At 40.1% G+C, this 23,428-nt stretch overlaps 1 protein-coding gene across 1 annotated transcript in view; it reads right to left on the bottom strand.

The window, feature by feature from the left end:
* Window positions 1-23,428, bottom strand: part of GCC2 (GRIP and coiled-coil domain containing 2) — a 47,664-nt gene that overhangs the window by 9,687 nt on the left and 14,549 nt on the right. Inside the window, exons 8-19 of the mRNA XM_075265101.1 lie at window positions 22,674-22,774; window positions 21,848-21,946; window positions 21,324-21,443; window positions 17,308-17,472; window positions 15,740-15,844; window positions 13,647-13,809; window positions 12,036-12,136; window positions 11,863-11,940; window positions 11,217-11,354; window positions 4,605-4,726; window positions 2,306-2,482; window positions 594-811 (exon numbers count right to left, since the gene is read on the bottom strand). Coding sequence (XP_075121202.1) covers window positions 594-811; window positions 2,306-2,482; window positions 4,605-4,726; window positions 11,217-11,354; window positions 11,863-11,940; window positions 12,036-12,136; window positions 13,647-13,809; window positions 15,740-15,844; window positions 17,308-17,472; window positions 21,324-21,443; window positions 21,848-21,946; window positions 22,674-22,774 — 1,587 coding nt within the window. The remainder of the gene's footprint in view (window positions 1-593; window positions 812-2,305; window positions 2,483-4,604; window positions 4,727-11,216; window positions 11,355-11,862; window positions 11,941-12,035; window positions 12,137-13,646; window positions 13,810-15,739; window positions 15,845-17,307; window positions 17,473-21,323; window positions 21,444-21,847; window positions 21,947-22,673; window positions 22,775-23,428) is intronic.

Genomic DNA, 23,428 nt, shown 5'->3' with positions numbered 1-23,428 from the left:
AATAAGGCTTACACCCAGGTACCATATCTATAAAGTTTACAATACTTTTCATACACATATATAAAGATGTTGAAACACATTTCTATTTTCTAAAGTGACAGCTAACAGTGCTAATTTAAGCTCTGCACCAGTGGCGTAACTTTAAGTCTTGTAAGCCCTGGTGCAAAATTTTGTTCAGGGCCCCTAACCCCTTCCCTACAGCGCATTCTTGATAATGACGGTTATGGTTACTACATCAGTATCTCAAACACTTAAAGGGATATAACTATAGTACTTACAACTGCAGTTATCAAGAATACGGTGAGTGATCAGTGCATTACCCAGCATGTAAACAATACTGGGAGCTGCATGCTCTGGGAAACAGGTGATTTGCAGGATCATAACAGTCTTAGGCTGCATTCACACGGGGTCCTATGGTGAGGCATTTTTAGGAGGAGGAATTTGAGTCAGTTTCCTGACCAAAAAACTCCATGTGTACGCAGCCTAAGAGATCAGTGTGGGTCCAACACTCAGGCTCCCTGCTGATCAACTGTTTGAAGGTACTGGGGTGATTTTGCATATATTCAGTATTTCAGGGTTTATATGAAACTTACTTGTAATAGCAACCTCATTCTTAACTTGGAAAAGTTGAGCTTCCACTTTAGACAGCTGCTGCTGTAAAGTCTCCACAGTCTTCCTATGATCATCCTGCAAATGTCTAACTTGGTCCCTGAAACTGTTCCTTTGTGCTTCATTTTGGGCACTCAACTGACTGACTACTTGAGCATGTTCGGTCTTCAAAACCATGTTCTCTGACTGTAAAGTGCACAGTCTGAAAAAGAAAAAGTCATATAAAAGGGAAATGTCTATAGATTGCAAGAAAGGTCTGAAGTGCTGAGAAAGTGACAATAGGCTTAAAAGGGTTCTCACATGAAGACTAAAGTTACTTAGGTTTGGAAACAGAAAATGGTACTTTAACGACATTTGCTTAAGAAAATCTCTCAAGATGTATTGTAACATGCAAGACACCTTTCATGATACATATGTACAGTATCATTGTACTCAATATTCTAGCATTACAACACAGCTGTATGTTTATGTTGTCAAACCGCTGAGCATGCATGTGTATTGGCAGGCAGCTGAACTCTATCTAAACTGCATAGTCAGCTTTAGGATAAGGCTCCACGTTGCAATAAAGCTGCTTTTTTGTTGCAGGATTTGCTGCGTTTTTTTGAGTCAATACCTATTTGAGGGTACTCAGGGAATGGGAAATATAAAGGAAACGCTTAGACTACTCCAATCCTCTATATTCTACATATTGGACATATAATTTATTGATTACAAACTACATAATCACAAAGCATGGCTCCAAAATGTCTACTGAATTTTTTCTATTATATATCTGCTGACATGTCGTATTGAAAAGCTTTTCAGAACTCAATCTTCCATCTATAAGCCCAAAGAGTCAGTGGGGACCCATGTATAAGCAAAATTACCCCATTAATGTTACCCTGATATGCCACAAGACAGCTAAAAGCAGGAGGTATACACTTTTTAGACACAGTCTGCTGTAAAATGACGAAGCTTACAGAATAACTGGCTCAAATTTTTTTTTTGTAAATGAATAGTTCAGATGACTATAAGAAACTTATATATCAGAGGAAAGTGCTCTGAGATCTGCTGTTATAAGCTGCTCTCCTGCCTGATAAACTGTTCAGTTCACTGATCAAAGCTTTCTTCCTTGTAGATGGGTTAGAGACCATAAGGATGTGTTCACACGGAGGAATTTTCTGTGGATTTGAGGGTGGATTTTGCGCCCAAATCCAGAGCAGATTCCTCCTGGAATCTGCTTCCCATTGTTTTCAATGGGAAGCAGAGATCACAGCACGATGCAGAAAAAAGAAGCTTTCTGCTTGATCTTGCCGCAGATTATGCCCGTGGGGTCTGCGGTTCGACACGCTCTCCTGATTAGGCCCATTCATCCGGGCCTAATCAGGAGCCAAATGCAGCAATGCAATGCTGAAGCACTGCATCAGCATCCCGTCACGGCTAGACTGCAGTGAAAATACTGGCGGTGGAAAATGAAGAGGAATTCATTTTCATTTTCCGCCGTGTGAACATACCCCAAGACAGATCAGGTTCCATCTATTGAGAAGGGGGGCGGGGGGGGGGGGAGAGTTGGAGGGGCAGCCCAGTGAAAGAGAAGCAAGCACAGACACAGAAGTTGCCAGGCACAAGATAACAGTGCTTAGCAGATTTCTAGTAGTTTTATAAGTGTATGTTTGTATGGGGAAATCCACCACAAAATCAGCACCAAATGACTCACTTTTCCCTCAGTTCTGCCTCCTTTGTCACAGTCTCCTGCAGCATCTTATTATGCCTTTCCAGCAGCATGTCATGTTCTGACTGAAGTGACTGGAGCTCCGCAGTATTCATCTGTAAAGTGTGCTGAGTCTCCTGGAGCTTGGTCTTCACTTGATCTAGCATGGTTTGCAGGTGCTCTCTAAAAGGCAAGCAAAGAAAGGGCTAATATGTGCAAATACTTCGAAATACGGTTATAAAAATTGTGTAAATATACTTCTTTTCTTCTCTAATAATTTTTACTTCATTTTGTTCTAAAGCTAAACTTAGTGTCATTTTGTTGAATATCCTTTATATTTAAAATCGCTCCTAAAGGAATTATTCCTATGTAAAGTTCCCTAAGGGCTGGGAATTCTCTCTAAAATGGCCCTTAATAGAGCATACTGTACTTGTGCTGGTCAAGAACATGTAATAACCATACTACATAATATGGCCACTTTTTTGCACTTATACAACTCTTACATTCTTTTTGTATTCTTATACATTAAGTGCAGTATCTCTATTTGTGCTAGGAGTTCTCAACCAATAACTTTTGTATTCTTTCCATTTATATATAGGTTCCAATCCTTGGAGCATGAATAAAAGGAATTTATGTTAATTTCACTAATAACTAATTCATTCCACACTGTGGCCTTGCTCTGTAGGTGCCCCCAAAGATTTGTCCTGTGACCCCTACTATTCTTCATCTATACCAGTGGTTCTTAACCAGGGTTCGATCGAACCCTAGGCCATATGCACGGTTCATTTTGTGTATCAGTAAAAAAACATATACCTATGTCTTCAATTTGGAAATCATATTTGATTTATCACTAAAGAAGGGTTTGGTGAATGTGCATATGAAACTGGTGGGTTCGGTACCTCAAACAAGGTTAAGAACCACTGATCTATACCCTTTTTCTGGGCCAACTCATTGAGTTCCATGGCTTTCAATACCACTTTTATATTGAAAACACTCAAATATATCTCTGGCTCAAATACTACAGCTCTGCTATTCAGAGTTCAGAATGTGTGACAGCTATTTTTTCAAACTTTACATGGAGAACTTCAGCATTCCCCTTCCCCCCACCTCACACAGCCCCCCTACTTTCCAAGTCCTACAAGCTTGTTGTCTTAGGGTAACCTTTGATTCTGCACTGTCCTTCAACACCTTCTGCCACCTCCAACTCATTTATCAAATCCACTCTTTCCACAACCCAAAGACTACAAAAAGACTACATAAAGGCTAGTCTATGCTCACATCATCTCCCGCTCAGACTACTGCAACACCTTTCGCTGACGCCTCCCAGCAAGTACTGTCGATCCCCTCCAGTCCCCCCTCAACTCTTCCGCTTGCACAGCGATTGGATTTTAAATGAAGACATATGATGCCATCCACAACCTGTCCACTCTATACACTTCTGGCCTAATTTCCCAGTATTTCCCCACATGTAATGTGCAATCCTCTCACCATCATCTTCTTCACTTACCCCGTTCTTTACACAAACGCCTTCAAACTTTATCCTGCAGTCTCCCCTATACTATGGCATGCACTGCCACGATACATAAGACTGTCCCCCACAATCACAACCAAGCCTACAACATTCAGTAACCCTGCTGCCACCACACCCCCATCTGAATGGATTCTACCCTTATGCATGGTCTCTGTCCCACTTCCCTTAAAGATTGTAAGCCCTTGCGGGTAGGATCATCCATCCCACTGTACCAGTCGGTTGCTAAGTGCTTGTTTTTGTACTAAGCATGTAAAGCCTCTTCAAATGTGTAACATCATGGAATTAATAGTGCTCTATTAAGGGCTCGTTCACATCTGCGCCCGGTCTCCGTACTTTAGGTTTCCGTTTCCTGCCTAAAACAGAGGCAGGAGACGGAAACCTGCAGGAGACTCTCTCACCCATTCATTTGAATGGGTGAGAAAGCTGTCCGGCCGTGCGCGGCAGTGAGCGTTTTGCACCCTCCGCCGCGAAACCGGGTTTTATAATCCGGACACAGAGTCGGACATGCAGTACTCTGTGTCCGGATAAAAAAATCCGGTTTCGCGGCGGAGAGCCTAAAACGCTCACCGCCGCGCACGGCCGGACCCGGTCTATGGTTTCCGTCTTCTGGCTTGCAGAAGATGGAAACCATAGAACGGAGACCAGAACGCAGGTGTGAACCTAGCGTAATCAATAATAATAATAACAACAACAACAGCAACAACAACTAAGAGCTTAGTTTTTCACTGAATAGCCTTAAATTTAGTTTAATGTATGAGAGGACAGAAACATTACCTTTCTTTTTGGAAGGCCTCCTGTTCAGCTTGTGATGCAGATTTATTCTTCTGTTGCTTCAGTACATTATGAACACGGACTTTGTAGCTTTCGAATTCAGCAGAAACTGCAGCTTGTTCAGCCTTTAACACACAGAAAGAAATGAGAAATAATGTGTCAAAAATCACTATTTTTACCTTCTAATCAAAACATCTACACCTTTGCACACATCATAAAGAACAACTGTGACCTCTGCTTTGTGTCTTTTTTTTATATATATATATATATATATATATATATATATATATATATATATATATATATATAATGTTCTGTTTGGAAACATGACCAACTTTCACATATATATTTAAAGCCTTCGAACATGCCTTCTTGTATCTACATTATTGATAGGTTTTTACTGTGTTTATTTTGATTGACCATTAGAGATGAGCGAGTAGTATTCGATAGAGTAGGTATTTGATCAAATACTACGGTATTCGAAATACTCGTACTCTGTCGAATACCACACGGTAAACGCAGTAAAAATTTGATTCCCCTCCCACCTTCCCTGGCGCTTTTTTTGTTAAACGAATAACTATGCAGGGGAGGTGGGACACGAAGTAGGACAACGCACGCATTAAAAAAAAAAAAAAAACGTATACATTAGAGATGAACGAGTAGTGAAATATTTGAAAATTCGATTTGAGTAGTCCTCAATATTCGATCGAATACCTATGCGATCGAATACTACTCGCTCATCTATATTGACCATTTTAAGATACTGGAGGTTTTGTCTTGAGGGTCAACTTATACATTATATTCATTTATCATTTCCTGAATGTTGTTCCCTAAATGGTTCTCATATGTGTAGTTGTGTGCCTGGCACTTTAAGTCTTTTAGACTTTGATGAGCTGTTTTTATGGCTCAGCCAATCATCGCCCACTATGGTGCTACCACAATGGATGTCATGTCACTGCAACAGGCTGTGGCTGGCTGGTCTGCTTATGTGACATGTGGTTCCTATGGACTGTACAGCATGACTTTGCCATAGAAACAAAGATATGGCTGGGATCTTGAACATAGGTGATGGGTAAATGGTGAAGATACCCAAACATTAAGTATCCTGACATTATTATTGTAACAATCTGTGTTCTGTATCAGTATGGGCAGCCACAACTAGTTATCTATACAAACATTAGTGGGCCCAAATTCTGGAGCAACATACACACAATTTTCTCTTCAACAGCTACAGAACCTCATAGCATTCTACAAAATCCCTCACCAATATACCAATCCAGCAATTAAGCTAGTTATATACTTTAGCCAATCTGTCTCTCACTCAACCCTGTGCACATGCACACTCTGCCAAGTCTGCATGTGTTTCAAATGGGAAGAGGAGAGTAAACCATTGCCAGACAGAGTTTTGGTGGCTGCTTAGCTCCTCAGGAACAACAGAATCAGGCCTATTGAAATCCAAGTGCCCAACCCCATGTCCACTGACTTCTGCCCTTACGAGAAAGTAAGGAGTCGCCTCATACACATTAGTAATGAGGGGAAAAAAAAAAAAAAAAAAAAAAAAGATTGCTTTAACCTTTCAGTTTAAATATCCATCTAGGAGTTTTTTTTTTTCTTTTAAATAGATAGGAGTGACATGTAATATGTAACAGAGAAACTCAGTGTCTTGGTAAGGGTTCACATTCTTACATGGGGGAGTGGAAGACAGGAAGTGTCACTGGTTCAAACAAAGCAGTATACAACAGGAAGCATAAGGTCAATGGGTAACAGATGTGAGCAGTGGGAAACTGCAAGCACAAGTTACTTCATTCAGCTCGCCAGGCTGAGCGCCAGCATCACAGAGGACTTCCAATTATATGTACTAGATTTCATTTTGAGAGGACTCATCAGAAATCCTGACAAGCTTGTTTTACTAAATACATTTATTTCTTATTATATAACTATTCTACAGCATTTTTTCTGTGTTGTAATGTTTTTGTATTATTCCTCCTAGAAATGTACGGATAAAATGACAGCTAGAGGTTACCAATTTCCAATCAGTGCTGGCATTGTGACTGTGCCAGACTGGTAGAAACACACCCCTTTGACAATGGGAATGGTAACATCCAGATGTTAATTAGTGCACATATTTCTAGGATCAAAGGATCACAATGCAAAATAGTAAAAAAAAATATATATATATATATATATATATATATATATATATATATATATATATATAATTTTTTTTTTTTTTTTTTTTTTAAACCCACAGGTAAATATGCATTTACTAAAACAGACATTTCTAGGATGCTGACAGATCCTAAGACTGGATGATGCAGTAACTACATAAAAATACAAAACAACCTAATGCTAATCTAAAGCTAAACTAATGCCCTAAGTATTTGTCAGAGAGAGTCTGCTGTATACCTCTACTCAATGCAGTATGTAGAGATGCAGCATTTACAAGAAAGGGGATGGCCAAATCAAATGACTATCTCCGGTTTTATAAAACTAAACAATGGTTCTAGTGGACTTCTACATATTCCAGACAGCGATATCTTTAGGATATTTTAAAGCTAATACTGCAGAATGTCAGCTTTCATATGATACTATAGCAATTTTCCTAGGTTGTATAAAACTGGAGATACAGCCAAGTGACCATCCCCCTTTGGTAAGTGCTACAGCTCTACATATTGGAACTACAACTGTGTACAGATTTCCCTCATATCAGCTCAGTTAGAGAGTTGCTAGGAAGAATTTTAGAACCTGTTTTATATAAAAGAAAAAAAAAAAAAAAAAAAGAAAGGGAAGGGAAGGTAGACAGGTTAACACCTTAATGCTGGTGGCATTTTTTGATTTTCATTTAGGACTCCCTGACTTCCAAACCCCATAACTTTTTTATTTTTCACGTTCCTAGAGCTACATGAGGGATTAATGTTTGCGGGATAAATTGTTCCTCATAACAGTACCATTTATTATACTATACAATCAGTGGCGTAACTAGGAGTGGCGGGGCCCCATGGTGAACTTTTGACATGCCCCCCCCCCTCCTCGACCGACCCCTCCTCCGCATTCCTGCGCGCTCCATTATGTCCCTTAGTGGCCCCTGCACACAGTATTATGTCTCTCAGCGGCCCCTGCACACAGTATTATACCCCATAGTGGCCCCTGCACACAGTATTATGTCCCTCAGTGGCCCCTGCACACAGTATTATGTCCCTCAGTGGCCCCTGCACACAGTATTATGTCCCTCAGTGGCCCCTGCACACAGTATTATGTCCCTCAGTGGCCCCTGCACACAGTATTATGTCCCTCAGTGGCCCCTGCACACAGTATTATGTCCCTCAGTGGCCCCTGCACACAGTATTATGTCCCTCAGTGGCCCCTGCACACAGTATTATGTCCCACTGTGGACACCCATAAACAATTATTATACTCTGGGGTCTTTTCAGAAACCAGAGTATAATAATCAGAGACCCGGGGGAATAAAAACATAAAAAAAAACCACTGTTGCTTACTTGTCCCCTGGCTCTGCCGCTGTCGGCCTTCTTCAATGACGTCGGACGTCACATGACCCAGGATGCAGGCCGTGTTCATGTGACGTCAGAGACGTCAGACAACTAGGCCTGAGGCCTGCCCGGATCGTGGAAAGGTAAGTAACAGTGTTTTTTATATTTCTTACCTCTCCCAGGCCTCCGATCATTATACTCGGGGGTCTGAAAAGACCTCAGAGTATAATAATAGTCTTTGGGGGCCCGCGGTGTCACTTACCAATCCTGGCCCAGCCAGGATTGGTAAGTAAATAGGGCCTGTTACCGGCTGGAGTAACTTCAGCCGGTAACAGCCTATTCAAAAAACAAAACTGCAGCGGTAGTGGCTGTCACAGGGCCCCCTAATGTCCCGGGCCCTGTGGCAGCTGCCTCTGCTGCTATGGCGGTAATTACGTCCCTGTATACAATGTACTTGGAAACTGGAAAAACTGAGGGGCCAGGGCACTGATCGCGGGCATTGGCGCTGGGTCTCTGCTGTATAATACAGCAAGGACACGGCAGCAATGGCGGCCGATAATTTCCTGAGCGGATGCCATATTTAGGGTGCATTCACACTACGTTTCCTGAAGCTTATTCTGAACGTAAATCACGTTCAGAATAAGCGGCGTATAAAGCAGCTCCATTCATTTCTATGGGAGCCGGCATACGAGCGCTCCCCATAGAAATGAATGGGCTGCTTCTTTCACTGCGAGCAGTCCCATTGAAGTGAATGGGAAGTGCCGGCGTTTACAGCAAGCTCTGCTCATGCCGAGCCGTACACGCCGGCACTTCCCATTCACTTCAATGGGACTGCTCGCAGTGAAAGAAGCAGCCCATTCATTTCTATGGGGAGCGCTCGTATGCCGGCTCCCATAGAAATGAATGGAGCTGCTTTATACGCCGCTTATTCTGAACGTGTTTTACGTTCAGAATAAGCTTCAGGATACGTAGTGTGAATGCACCCTTAAATATCCGATATCCGTAGTACTATTATGATAGGTGTCTGGAAGGAGTTAATTACGTATACTCCTAAAATGTTCTTCAAACAATACTGACGCTATAGAAATAAATATAAAATGAAGCTACACTTTAAATTTTCACTCCAATTCCTAATAAGTACATGCAACTCTCAATCAGAAGACATTATAATGTAAATTCACACAAAGCAGATTTTTATCCGGAAATTTATCTCACAGTTAAGTATCTGTCAAAAACACTATACTATGACTATACTTTGTTTCCTATCATGGCTTAGGATTGCACGCAGCATGGTCTAGCCTCTCAGTACAATTACATTTAATATTGAATTCTTATGGCATACTACACAAGGAAACATAATTATACTTCAGAGAAAAAAAAAAAAAAATCAATGCTAACAGATTTTCTAGTTGCTATGACCTTGGGAATACATTTCAGTCTGAACACAGAAAATACCAAACAATGAGAAAGAAAACACACAAGAAAAATAGCAGAAGAATTTAGCTTTCCATCCCAAATCAAAGCATTATTCTTCAATAGTCATGATTTTGTCAGTTGTTTTTGTAATAAAACACAACAGTACACTGGTATGAGTTTCATTTTATATTACATCAATGCCGGTAAAGGCTATGGACACCTATGTGGGCATTTTCTTTGCTTAAATGCATGTGGAGTCAGAGTTCAGACCAATTTTGAGTGGAATCTGAAAAAAAGTTACAGACTACGCCATCAAAATAAATGGCTACAGTGCGATGGGAACATGGAGGTAGGTGTCGCAAATGTTGATGACCAACCGGAATACTTCCGTCTCCAAGGATACCACCACTGTCCGCAGAGATTCAATGAGGAACCTGCGAATATGGATGAACCAGATGAGCCCCTTCAGTTCCAGGATGGGGTAAAGGCAGATGAAGGGGCTCATCTGGAAATTTGATGGAATAGCCTGTCAATACCACTTATAGGAACCAGGTGTCACCACTGGCAAGCAAGATCCCTGGGAAGAGAGCAGCCATCTTCCCCACCCTAGGAGCCCCGAGTGGAAAAGACCTTCATGCAGAGGAAGGCTTGGGAGCAGGAGGCTTGGAATGCTTGCTGTGGAACTGCCAGGCAGTTCTAGTCTTGATGGAGGACTTCTTGGAACAAGAGCCTCGGGAAGACTGCAGTGAGAGGTTGAGCAACAAAATGAGCGAAACGCTGAGAACGGCTGAAGGAGAGAGGCTAAGACGTAGAACACCTCAGAGGATGCCCCTTTCAGTGCCCCAGGGGTGGGCAAATAGTTGAAAAATAATCGGAATTGAATATCAGCTCAATTAATTGATATGAACTTGCTGATATCAATCATTTCAATTATTTAGCATCTGTGCAATCCTGTTTCACACTGCCACTGGCTAAAGGATATCTCACTAACTTTATGGTATCTAATTAGAATAGTTGATAAGTGAATAACCAAACCAGTAGCATCACGTGGCGTGCCAGTGGGTGTAATATGTAAAAACAGGAGTAACCTAAAATAAATCCATCATCAATTGGAATTTCAGTAAAGGGTCAACTAATGGTGACTTTAATTTGGGTCATAATTGTCCAACCCTAGATAAGAAATAAATGTCTTTAATGGCACAACTCCTTGAAGCCAAGTGAAGTGTTTTACACACTACATTGCTTTATCTATTTTCTTCCATTTATCACATACATATGAATAAGTCTCCTCATACAGCCCATTGCCTCGGTTTCAGAACAACATTTTGGTCGAGCCAATGACTCAGTCCGTGTTCCCAGTCACCTATATTCTCTGCCTTTTCTGTCTGTCTGCAAAGTGTTCTGAACTGTTGAGCCCTGATAAGAGCTAGAACAGTGTCTTGATCAACGACCTCCATTATCTCTGGATGCAAGCCCAGGCAAAACTGTGCAATTTAGGACAAGCACACTATTGATAGCAAAGTACCTACAAGTACTGGATCCCCATATTGAGATACTGTCAACTATCCCAACAATATATAAGTCCATGATTTTTTTTTTTGTTTCTAAAAATAATAATATTTCTTATAAATACCCATTTTTATATCCACAAAATACAGTTTACTTTTACTTTACAGTTTACTTACAGTGGGTAAGTAAAGAGCCTTCTTACCTTTGCAGCAGTGCACTCCTCTTGAAGAGCTAGTACTTTTTGTTGGTACATATTAGCTGCTCGTTGATGCTGCTCAGTTAATGCCCGGAGTTGTTCTTGTACTTTGTGCTTCTCTGATGTCAGTTCTGCTACCTGAATCTAAATAAAAGATGTAAATCAGCTGAAACACTGCAGAAAGGACTTTATCATAGATTGAATGTGCCACATGTACAGGTCCACTGGAAGAATGGAATCTAGATTCTGATTTGTTGTAATGGGCAACAAGGGAACTACTCTTTATATAGGATGCATAGTATATACTAATGGATAATTATATTAAAAGGGTCTAACAAGTCCTTTTGTTCGAACATGCCATATTTACATTGGCGAGATCCTACTCTTGGCACCCCCAGCAATCCGCTATGTGAAGAGGTCTTACACTCAACTGAGCACTGCAGCCTCTTCAAAGTTTACAGCAGGTTGTAGGCTGGTCTATACTCAGCAAGTATGGGGTGTTCAGTTTTCAGCTTTGAAGGCATGCTATTCAAGTGGAATTAGTTTATTTCCTATAATACAAACCACATGTAAAGGTCATCTATAGGTCATCTAAAGGCCTAAAGGTCATCTTACAGGAATAACAAGAATTCATGTCCAGGTTAATCGCTACCTTATAAGCTTCCACATGTTGCTGACTCGCCTCCAGTTCCCCTTTTAGTGAAGCCTGGAGTATCAAATGATCTGATTCCTGGGACAGACAGTAAAATAAGGTAAAGGTAAGGTTAAGATAAATACATGACAAATTCTAAATACAATATGCAACACCAGTATTTGTGTACTTACTGCCTGTTTAGAATCGGAAAGTTCCTTTTTAGTCTTAACCAGCAATTGCTTCATCTTTGTAATTCGCTCCTCATTATGTATCAAGGTTGACTGTAATGTCGCTAGAAATTAGAGACAAGAAATCTAATTTTATATTTTACACGAATTGACAAAAAATAAAATAATGCATCAAATGAAACTTTGTATGTGTGAAGGTAATGATGATATATGGAATTACAATATTAAAGCGAATGGTTTAATGGGGAAAACTGTACAACTAAAAGAAGGCCCTAGTACCCTGTTACGCCACCTCCAGCTTGGATACAAGATGAGATACGATTGGACCTGGAGGCTTACAATTTCAATATGGCATCCAGCAGCACATTTACCCACCAATGTTGTAGAAGGGCCTGTAGATCCTGCACACTTGTATGTTGCCAAAGCTTATATTCCAGCTAGTCCCCATAAATGCTCGATTGGCGACAAATCTAGCGACAGGGCAGGCCAAGGAAATGTCAAATGATTTATTCTACTGCTGGTCTGTCTGGGCCATCAGGAGCCTGTTTGCCGTGTCTGTAAGTATCCTTCCAACCATTGTCTAGATCAGAATGGCTTAGATAACATTCAGTTTGTCAAAACAACCATTAAACTTCTCTCAATGATGTGATATTCACTGATGTGCCTCTTCTCAAACTGGGCAAAATGTCTTTGTGAACTGCGATACATCTGAACGAACCACTCAATCACTCACCAATAGGTACACTACCCAAAAGTAGTCTTTGAGAACCTTTTTATAGGGGGGAATCACTTTTACACCCTCTTGGGGCAAGATCCAGTATCTAAACGTATAATCATTTACATATTTGTCTGAGACATAACTGTATACCATGATTTGCAGCAATGTGACACCTCTAGCTGGGTGTATTCAATAAGTGTAGCTTAAGAAAATAAAATGCAGCAACTAGTTCATATATTACTACAATTTACTGACACACTTAAGAAATGTAAAGTAAATGGTCACAGGTCTGTCAAAGGGAATTAGAATAGGTTTTGTACTGTAGTCCGCTATGATGATGATCGTAGTATAGCATGTGACCAGAGGCCAAAGATTAGCTGCTGCAGTCATGCGCTATAGATGGCCAGTAACCTGTATCAAAGATCAGCAGGGGACTACAGGAGCATCATCCCTGCTCATCCGTGCAATCACAGATTTATGACCTATCCTAAGGACAGGTCATAAATTAAAAATTCCTGGATAACCCCTTTAATTCTTTGATATTGTGTCTATTATGTATAGTCGCAACCAGGCAGTCGCTCAAAATCTATCAATGGGTGAAAGAACAATTGAACTACAGAATAACCTGTATCTTGCTTTGTACTGGAGACAATAAATGGTTTTTTTTTTTGTATTTAGTTTATTGAAACTATTCAGTAAGCAATAAAACAAAAGATAAAGATGATCATGATTCTATGCAAAAAAAAAGTACATATGGCATATGCTTTCCACACAACAATATGCAAAGATCAATGTGTAACTGTAAAGGGTAAGAAGGAATGGCTTGTCATAACAGGATGAGATGATGCCTAATGTAAACAGTGCATTTGTCTTCAGATTAGGAAGAATATGCTTACATATTTCTTCTTGTAGAATTTCCTGTTTCTGCTTCTGAACATGGACCTCCTGCTCCAAGTCCTGCAGCTGGCTGTTCTTGTTGGTAATCTTTTGGTTGAGCTCTTTGACCAAGCGCTCGTAATCTGCTATTTCCATGTCCATCAGTGTGCTTTTTTGTGCATCCTGGATTAAACAAAGACAGTCAAGACAAGAAATATATTTTTATAAAACCCTTAACGGAAAAGCTATTTGCTGATAAATACCTTGCTGATGGGGTTTCAGTAAGGATGACTACTTCTCTTCTACACCCACAATTTCATTTTCCTTACACATTTTTTAAAAAAAATCTCTTTACATTCCTATTTATGGCGTTTCTTAAAGCAACACTCCAACTTTTGCAAGGCAGTCATCAAAATATCTTCAAAACGTGCTAATGCACCTGCACCCATGTCTAGTACTAGTATTTGTCTCTATATCATCTGTCTGCAAAACAGTGCATAGCTAACACTAAAATGCACCGTCCAGGACCTTGCACTGTCAAAAGTCCTTGTAAAGCTGCACCAACTGCTACTGATAACATTGTTGCAAAAACATTGACTTGAGGCGACCCCTGTGTCATTCCGCCAGGTTTCCATCCCAAGCCCCGGAGAAACTGGACAGGGGGCAGCTTCCCGGCGGTCAGTTTTAAAACCCATTTATTTGAATGGATTTCAAAAGCAAACCGCCGGTGTCCACTTACAGGCTCTCTGCAGGGAAACAAGTTTTTGGCCGAACACAAAGTCCAGGGCCGAGTACAGAAACCTGGCGGAATGACACAGGGCGCACAGGGGTGCAAGTGTGAATGCCCCCTGAGGCCCGGTTCACATCTGTGTTCGGTATTCCCCCCCCCCAAACGGAATACTGAACGCATTAAAAAAAAGCAGTGAGCAATGAGAGCACACGGACCCCATAGACTATAATGGATTCCTTTTCAATGCGGTGTCCGCACGAATCAAGCGGAGAGAAAAAAAAAAAAAAAAATGATTTGTGCGGACACCGCATGGAAAACACACGGACCCCATTATAGTCTAAGGGGTCCCTGTGCTTTCAATGCTCACCGCTTTTTTAATTCATTCGGTATTCCGTTTGGAGGGTCCCCAACCGAATGGAGATGTGAAGCAGGCCTAACTCATGTAATAAAAGTAGATAAATAGTCACAATTCAATACATAAATATAATCACCTAGGAAACTTTTTCAAGAATCAACAATGTTTATCTGGACACTGAGGAGCAGCAAGACATTTCAGATGGAGAGATTGTGCTGTTACGATGTGCACGACACTTTGGAGGCAATGCTTCCTTGTCAAGCTTGAAAATGCTTTGTCTATCTGGAGTGATGTTTTGCTGATCCTCAAGAAGATAGAGACTGTAATTCCAATGGACTCCAATGATTCTTGAAAAAGCTTCCTGGGTGATCATATTTATACATTCAATTGCGACCATTTATCTACTTTATTACATGAACAAGTATGGTGAGATATTATTGCAATAAACATTGTGGAGGTGTGGGAAGTGAGTAAATGATCGACACATATATAGGGACTACCAATTCTGTGTTGGCCAACCTGCAATACTTGTTGATTAATAAGAACGTCTTACACTATATTAAAATAAGAATTGATTTCCTTTATAACTGTAATGCATCAAAACTTGTATTTGCATTATTTTATATTCTATAATGTCTGCTGCCTCCTAATGCTGAGTTATGGCTTTTCTTATAGCCCCAAACAGCACTCACAATACTTTAGGGTAGGTTTGATGTCTGCAGAAACACAAAAACTAACAATCATTGCTGCAGATTTTATATCTTATGCATTGCAACGGGTAAAATCCACAGTGAAAATCCTAAGCATGATCTGACATCTTGTGCATTTTGCTGCTACTGCAAAAGCCCAAATCTAAAAATCAGCAATGTGTACGTACAAATATACCCATGTAAACATACCCATAAACTTCAAGAGTTGAAAGTATATGTTACAAAATGGAGAAACGCTTTCTGTTAACTTAACAACATTAGTACAAAGATAAAAACTATACTAAGGCTTCCTACATTCTAGATCTACAAAAGATTTACCTTTCTCACAAGTTCAAATTCTTGAGACACTTTCTCAAGCTGTTTTTTCTCTTTCTGAAGCTGCATTTGGAGGTCTTCAACTTGTTTTAGGGTACCGTTATGATCCTAAAGGGAAGAAATGCAACACATTTTAATCATTGCTTAAACTGAAGAGGACTCTCGGCAAGAATATTTAAATAAACCAATATTATAATGTAATCTTGCATTCCCACTCTGATTTCATAGCCAAATCAAACTTGAGTGACAAGACTGAATTTCATATCAGTGAGGATTTAGGTTACACGCTGCCCAAAGAAGTCTATGAAGAGAGTCAGCTGCAGGAGGGAGGCACAGAGACAAACAGGGATTTGGCTGCAGCTTCTACTATGTATTCCTTACTCCAGTGCTCAATTCATATCTGTACTGAACAGTATTTATCTATAACGTACTCCAAGCTCCTACTGTTTCTCTCTGTGTAAGAGTATTGCCTCTTCCCTATGCACTGTGCATTGGAGATATCATAGGACAGTGACGGCGAACATTTTAGAGACTGAGTGCCCAAATCTACAACCCAAAACCCAGTAATTTATTGCAAAGTCCCAACACAGAAATTTAACCTTAATACTGTATGGATGCACAATTGAACAGGTACAGACCTACAAAATAAGGTCTTGTGAAAGGAACTTTATATAGTTTTCAATGATACAAACAACTTTGCAATGAAACGTAGAAAACTGCATTTGGTAACTTTTGAACAATTGATGTTCACTATTTACATCGCACAGGATCTGTTTTATAGTGACAGTGCAATGTTATTACAGATTGTACTAATACCATATGTTTGCTATACAACAGATACTGTGTGATATAAATAGTGAAGGGCCCCCAACATAGTACAATTTGCTCCACAGTGGCGGCCAACACAGTATAATGTACTGTGTGGGGCCAATGTGGAACATAATATACTCACATGCTTCTGTACTTATCTGCACTCCCATGAAGAGCAGCCAGACGGCCTATTTCTACCGCAAAGCAGGCGCTGATGAATGACGTCATCGCGCCTGCATCAGGGAAGGGGTAAAATCCTCTGTTAGTGTAAGGTGCCTGTACATTTGCACATACAACTGAAAATATCGCTGGATGATCTGGAACAGCTGTTCTGGATGCCCCGTTGGTGAGTGATCCAAGAGCCTGGCTGGGGTGATGGTACGTGCCCACAGAGAGGGCTCCGAATGCCTCAACTGGCATGTGTGTCATAGGTTCACCACCAAGGTCATAAGAGCTAGTCTAGTCCACATATATTGAGCTTTGTGGAAACAGGACCTTGCAAAGGGGAACGTTTGTGAAAAACATCATATCATATGAAAGTCATATTACATTCAGATATAGCTACTTGTTACACACACACACACACACACACACACACACACACACACTTATTCTGGAAAAAAGACAAGCACATTTTAAATTCTTCCAATGCAGACTAAGAGATTCGGCAAAACCAAATAAAATGATTCATACATTTATTCACCAATAACTAAATAATTCACTTCTTACATTTTAATACATTGCACACACTTCAACTGTACCTTTATTTTTTGCTCTTTTATTAATCTTTCAGCTTCTAGCTCTTTCTCTAATGTGGTTTTAGCTTTCTGAGTTTCCAGTATCTGTGTTTCAAGTAACTTGTTATTGGACAGCAAAGTATCCAAGCGAGCGACTAGGTCTTCATGTGCAGAGCTCATTTTTTCTTGCTGAAATAAAATATGAATTGGTTTACAAAGACAAACCTATGTACCTTTTTAGCCTTGATATCTAATCTAGATCCAATTCAACAGGCCTTCTGTGCTCGAACTAGGAGCTGGCGCAGATTTGAGCTATAATTTATGCCAGTTTTGGTAGTAACTATAATAAATCAGTCGCCGCACACAGCCACAACATAACAGCTGCGTTCTAAAAATTGTGACATTTTTATGCCTATTTCTAGCATAAAGGCTTTACTAAAGGCCTCCCGATGAGTTAATAAAAAAATAATGACAACTGGTAATTTAACTTAATTACAGAAACCAAAAGAAAACATGGCATTGCCTTAAAGAGGACCTTTCACCAACTCCAACTCTTTACATCATTTAACCCCTTCCCGCCGATGGCATTTTTTGATTTTCGTTTTTGACTCCCCTCCTTCTAAACCCCATAACTTTTTTATTTCTCCGCTCCCAGAGCCATATGAGGTCTTAATTTTTGCGGGACAAATTTTTCTTGATGATGCTACCATTAATTATTCTATATAATGTATTGGGAAGCAGGAAAAAAAATTCAGAATGGGGTGGATTTGAAGAAAAAATGCATTTCTGCGACTTTCTTACGGGCTTTGGTTTTACGGCATTCACTGTGCAGCCAAAATGACATGTCCCCTATATTCTGTGTTTCGGTACGGTTCCAGGGATACCAAATTTATATGGTTTTATTTACATTTTGACCCCTAAAAAAAATTCCAAAACGGTGTTAAAATTTTTTTTTTCTAAAAGTCACCATATTCCGACGGCCGTAACTTTTTTATACATAGGTGTACGGGGATGCATAGGGCGCCTTTTTTTGCGGGGCCGGGTGTACTTTTTAGTTCTACCATTTTCGGGAAATGTTATTGCTTTGATCACTTTTTATTCAAATTTTTATCAGAATCAAAACAGTGAAAAAACGGCGGTTTGGCACTTTTGACTATTTTCCCTGCTACGGCGTTTACCGAACAGGAAAAATATTTTTATAGATTTGTAGAGCGGGCGATTTCGGACGCAGGGATACCTAACATGTATATGTTTCACAGTTTTTAACTACTTTTATATTTGTTCTAGGGAAAGGGGGGTGATTTGAACTTTTAATACTTTTTATATTTTTTTATATATATATATATATATTTTTTTTTTGCATTTATTAGACCCCCTAGGGGTGTTGAACCCCAGGGGGTCTGATCACTAATGCAATGCATTACAATGCTAATGCATTGCAAAAAATCATCATCTCTTTTGCAGGCTGCATACACCAGCCTGCAAAAGAGAGAATTTGCAGACCGGCTGGGAGCCTTTAACAAGGCTCCCGGCTGTCATGGCAACATGACGTCGGCCCTGGAGCATGCTCCAGGAGCCGGCGATCCCTGCCAAAATGGCGGCGCCCATGCGCCGCCAGGAAAATGGCGCCTCCGGCGCCTTTGACAGCAGCGCCGGAGGGGTTAATGAGGCATTAGAGCCGGTTGTCTACTGCTTAAAGCAGTAGACACCCGGCGGCTATGACGGCCGCCCGGCTCCCGGGCGGTCGCCATAGTTACAGACCCGACACGCGCCGTACTATTACGGCGCATGTCGGGAAGCGGTTAATAGATGCTGTTACACCAATTCCAGAACTGTTGGCATTTTTTCCCTTACCCTCCCCGTTTCCAAGCAATGACCAATATGTTATTTTTGCTGTGTACCATGAGAAGAATGGTGTCAGACAGGAGCAGACAATGGGTGCGATTCTGAGCTCTGACACTGGCTGCCTCTAACTGGAGCTCTGAATCACGTCCCCTGCCTGACACTGCCCTTCTGACAATACAGGGTTAGACAGCATAGCAGGCATCAAAAATAAATGCACTTGTTACTTGGGAATGGTGGGGGCTAGAGAGACAATTCCAGTAGAGCAGCACCTATTAACAAATGCTAAGAACTTGAATTGGTGGAGGTGGTGAAAGGTCCTTTTTAATATATTTTTACTAAAATCAATTTAATAAAATTATCTTCTAAAAGTATACTGTAAAGTGTCCTCACATGATGTTTTCAATCCCAGTCTTAATCCATTTGCCTGCTTGCATATCTCCAGATATTCTGTGTGTCTAAACTGAAATATACGCTAGCTAGGGGCAGGCATAGATTTCAGGTATAACTCACAATGGCTTCTTTTAAGCCCATCTTTATCATCCATTCTAAGATTAGAACAATAGACTGAAAAACTGGTATAATGATGGATGCACACAGGGCATACACATTTCAGTGAATGAGGGCTGTTAAAGGCAAAATGTGCCCCATCTGTATCCATCATTCTGTCAGCTTTTTAGTCCATTGTTCTGATACTATGGCAGATAAGAACAATGGACTAAAATAAACCAGTGTGACAAACCCATAAAATAAATGGAAGGACTGAGGTATCCCCGCTCAACATTGATGCCCACATTGCTCTACTCAGTACATATGGTAAACAAGATGAAAAAAAAATATCAAAGTGGTCAGATTCATGCCGACACAGTGACGCATCTTTGCCACAATATGAGCAATGCACCAAAAATGAAGCCATTTCAAAACAGTTTTCTGGCATAGAAAGCTTACAAAATTCACCCCAACGTGTTTGTTTCAGAGTATTATAGATGGAAGGAGCAAATCACTTGCACTCAAGCAAGTGGATTTCTAGAAATAAACTGTAGAACCAAAGACAACATAAATTTTGCATCTCAAGATGGCTCTGGATTCAGTCAGCAGTTTACAGATTATTGGTTATGACAGTTTATACTCTGCATATAGGACACAAACCAAGCCTCGGCCAAGACATAGTGCAGCAACACTAAAGAGAAAACGCATTTTCAGTCTCAGGAAACATCAACAGACAATTTTACAGACAATTTTGCTTCATCACCACTAATGGACTAGAAGCAGACAGTGTATAACATGTCTCTCACTCAAAATGCAGTGGATGTAGGAGCACTTGGGAGTCATCTGTAGTCGGCTGCTTGAGTCTCTGGTTCAAATACATTACGCGTACTTAGCCAATGAGTGGGCCAAATAATTATTCAGTAGGAAGTATAAAAGATAAGTTATAAGTAATATAATTATGTGTATCAAGAGAAAGAGCTTGTGTGCACACAGAAGCAAAGAAACATTTTGAAACAATTTAGTTACAAGAAACACAGTTTTATAGTCTCCTTCTCCACCGCCCAATTTTATTCCTTTCACACATTTGGCTCCTCTTAACCTTTTTTAATTGTTAAACTGACTACAAGAGGAGCCACTTGTGCAGCTGAACCCATGGCCCAGACATAAGTATATTTAGCCTGCCAAATTACACAAGCTCAGGCCGTTCTGTCCTCGGGTCTGCATGGCTGGATTGCTTCCAATTTATTGCAGTTTATTAGCACATGATATAATGAGCACATGATAAAGAAGTTATGTAAATTCATTCTTTGTTGTGCTTAATGCCATTTCTTCGTTGTAATAGGATCATTACTGTGCACACTGACAGTTGTTTTAATGAACATTATATGCTCTAAAGCAAATAATGTAAAAAATATAAGTATGTAGAATTTACAGATGCTCATATAGTAATTTTATATAATATTCAATATCTATATGAACATAATGTAAGATTACGTGTTAGGCTCCAGCATCATGGCTTCTGTTTTTGGTAGAGCCTCATCCTTTTTAACTTACCTGCTAAATTCACAGACACCCCAAATCTGTGAACATAGGCAAACCTCTCTAAAGCCAAGAATATTGCTGCAGAATATAGTAATTAATGCAAATAGAAACAAATGCAAATGTGAACTAAGCATTGGTAAAATTAGTAATGTTTACAAAGGCTTCACCTCTAGAGCGGCACTTCTCAGCTGACATGACAGTTCTTCCAGCTGGTGCTCTGCTGATCTGACTTTCTCCTTCTCCACTTCCAGCAGCTCCTCTTTTTTGTCATACTCTATTAACAGATTCTACAAGAATACAGGTATAAATGAAATGGAAACTTATCCCCTGTTCTGCAAATGTTTTAACATCATACCGATTGATATTAGAGGTCCTACGACCCTGTTTGAAGAGGTGGCGGTTGTGCATGTGTGCTGGTGCTCCATTTATCAGGGCACAACACTCAGCTCGCACAAGCAACTAGTTCCACGGAAGCAAATGCCACTCCATTCAAATGGGAGCTTGTAGGACCCCTGTTCTCATGCTCATTGGTGGTTCCAGTGTTGGACCCCCCACCCCTCTGCTAATCAGATAACACTTATTTGCTATCTTATAGGAATTTACAGAGCAAATCAATACTTATTAAAATAAAACATCAGAACTTTATATACTCTGAAAAATGAAACATTACAAATATATGTGTGTTCTATACCTGATAACTCTCCGCAGATTGAACCACATCCTTCATGGAAGACGACAGCTGTTGCTTTTCTGCTCTGACCCGCTCTAACTCATCTTTAATTGACTGGACCTAAAAGAAAATCAGTATAAAGCAAGAGAACAGGTTTCCGGAAGATCAGAACATTATATTAGGTTAATATTGTTTATGCTGGATTTCATATCATGCAGACTTTCTGTCGAAGAGGTACAGTGGTACAACATTCTCAAAGCATTGAATAAACATGACAAGTGGTAAATTTTTTTCTGGGAACTAGAGTGGCACATTTTCTTGCCAAGTGACATGCCTACTAGCTCTCATGACCCCACTGTGAAATTTATGGTTCTCCTGTATGACCCAAGATCTCTCAACATCCTCATGCTCAGATAATGTTCCTGGAATAATCAACTATCACTGAGAAAATAGAAACCTTTATTGCAACATCTAGAATGAGCAAGAGAGCAACTACTTTCTTGCAGCCACAGATGCTAGAAGACGTCTGGGATATCGACCTGAAGGGGTCAGTATGGTCTACATTCTGGCTTGCAACTAAACCTCCAACATATGTGTAAATATGGATTAGTTATTCCAATAAAACAAGCGCATAGCAGTAATCAGATTAAACAATAGAACTGAAGTCACCAGCATGCACCAACTCTACACATATCAAACTGCATAGAAGTCAAAATGGGAACAGAAGAAAGCATTAGGTGTAGCTATAGCACACAGGGGAATCGGTCAATATCAGGGAGATCATAGCAGTATTAAGTCACCCAGTAAGTAAAACCCCAATATTTGCTTGTGGTTACACATTCTTTACCTCCTTTTTATTGGCATCCAGCTCCTTCTTTGCTTTAACAGCAACTGCTTTAATCTTATTACACTTCTCATCTTTTTCCTTAGATTCTCGCTCTAGATTTTCTAGGATTAAAGAAAAAATATTAATGTCTTGGAGATACCAAATAATTGGGATTTCATATAAGCGTAGGCTGTGAAATTGGCATCTGCAAAGTGAGAGCCACTCTAAGCCACCAACTTACCTCATCAACTGAATAATGCACATCGTTATTAGATAGCTTTAATCCTATAATTATTATTTATTACTATGTAAGATCTATGCAAAACACATGATTGTACAATAACTCTGATTCATTCTCTCTTTCTTTAATTTTTTTCATAAAACCTACTATAAAATCTTCTTTTTCTATCTTCACAATCTTCCTCGCTGTCTTGTGTCTGTAAAACAACTGACTACAGCAGGAGCCTCCCAACTCTGCTCATTCTATAGTAGGACATATTAAGGATTCATTTATGCTAGTTTTCTTGCATACAAGGCATTAAAAAGCAGTTTGCTGGCCTGAAATCTAAGCAAACTCCTAGTAGGCAAGTGCATGACCATGCTGGAGACATAGGGATTATCAAAACTGGAGTACTAAATACGGGTGTTTATAACTCTCACCCTCCTCTACAACTGCTAATGGTTATTGTTAATATCTTAATATCAACCAAATATGAAGAGTGAACCAGAGTTTGACAGTATAAATTCATGTTGGATGTTATAATCCGCAGCATGAT

The sequence above is a fragment of the Leptodactylus fuscus genome, chromosome 2, assembly GCF_031893055.1.
Source record: "Leptodactylus fuscus isolate aLepFus1 chromosome 2, aLepFus1.hap2, whole genome shotgun sequence".
In the NCBI taxonomy this organism is placed as follows: Eukaryota; Metazoa; Chordata; class Amphibia; order Anura; family Leptodactylidae; genus Leptodactylus; species Leptodactylus fuscus.
This window is presented reverse-complemented; position numbering and strand designations above follow the sequence as displayed.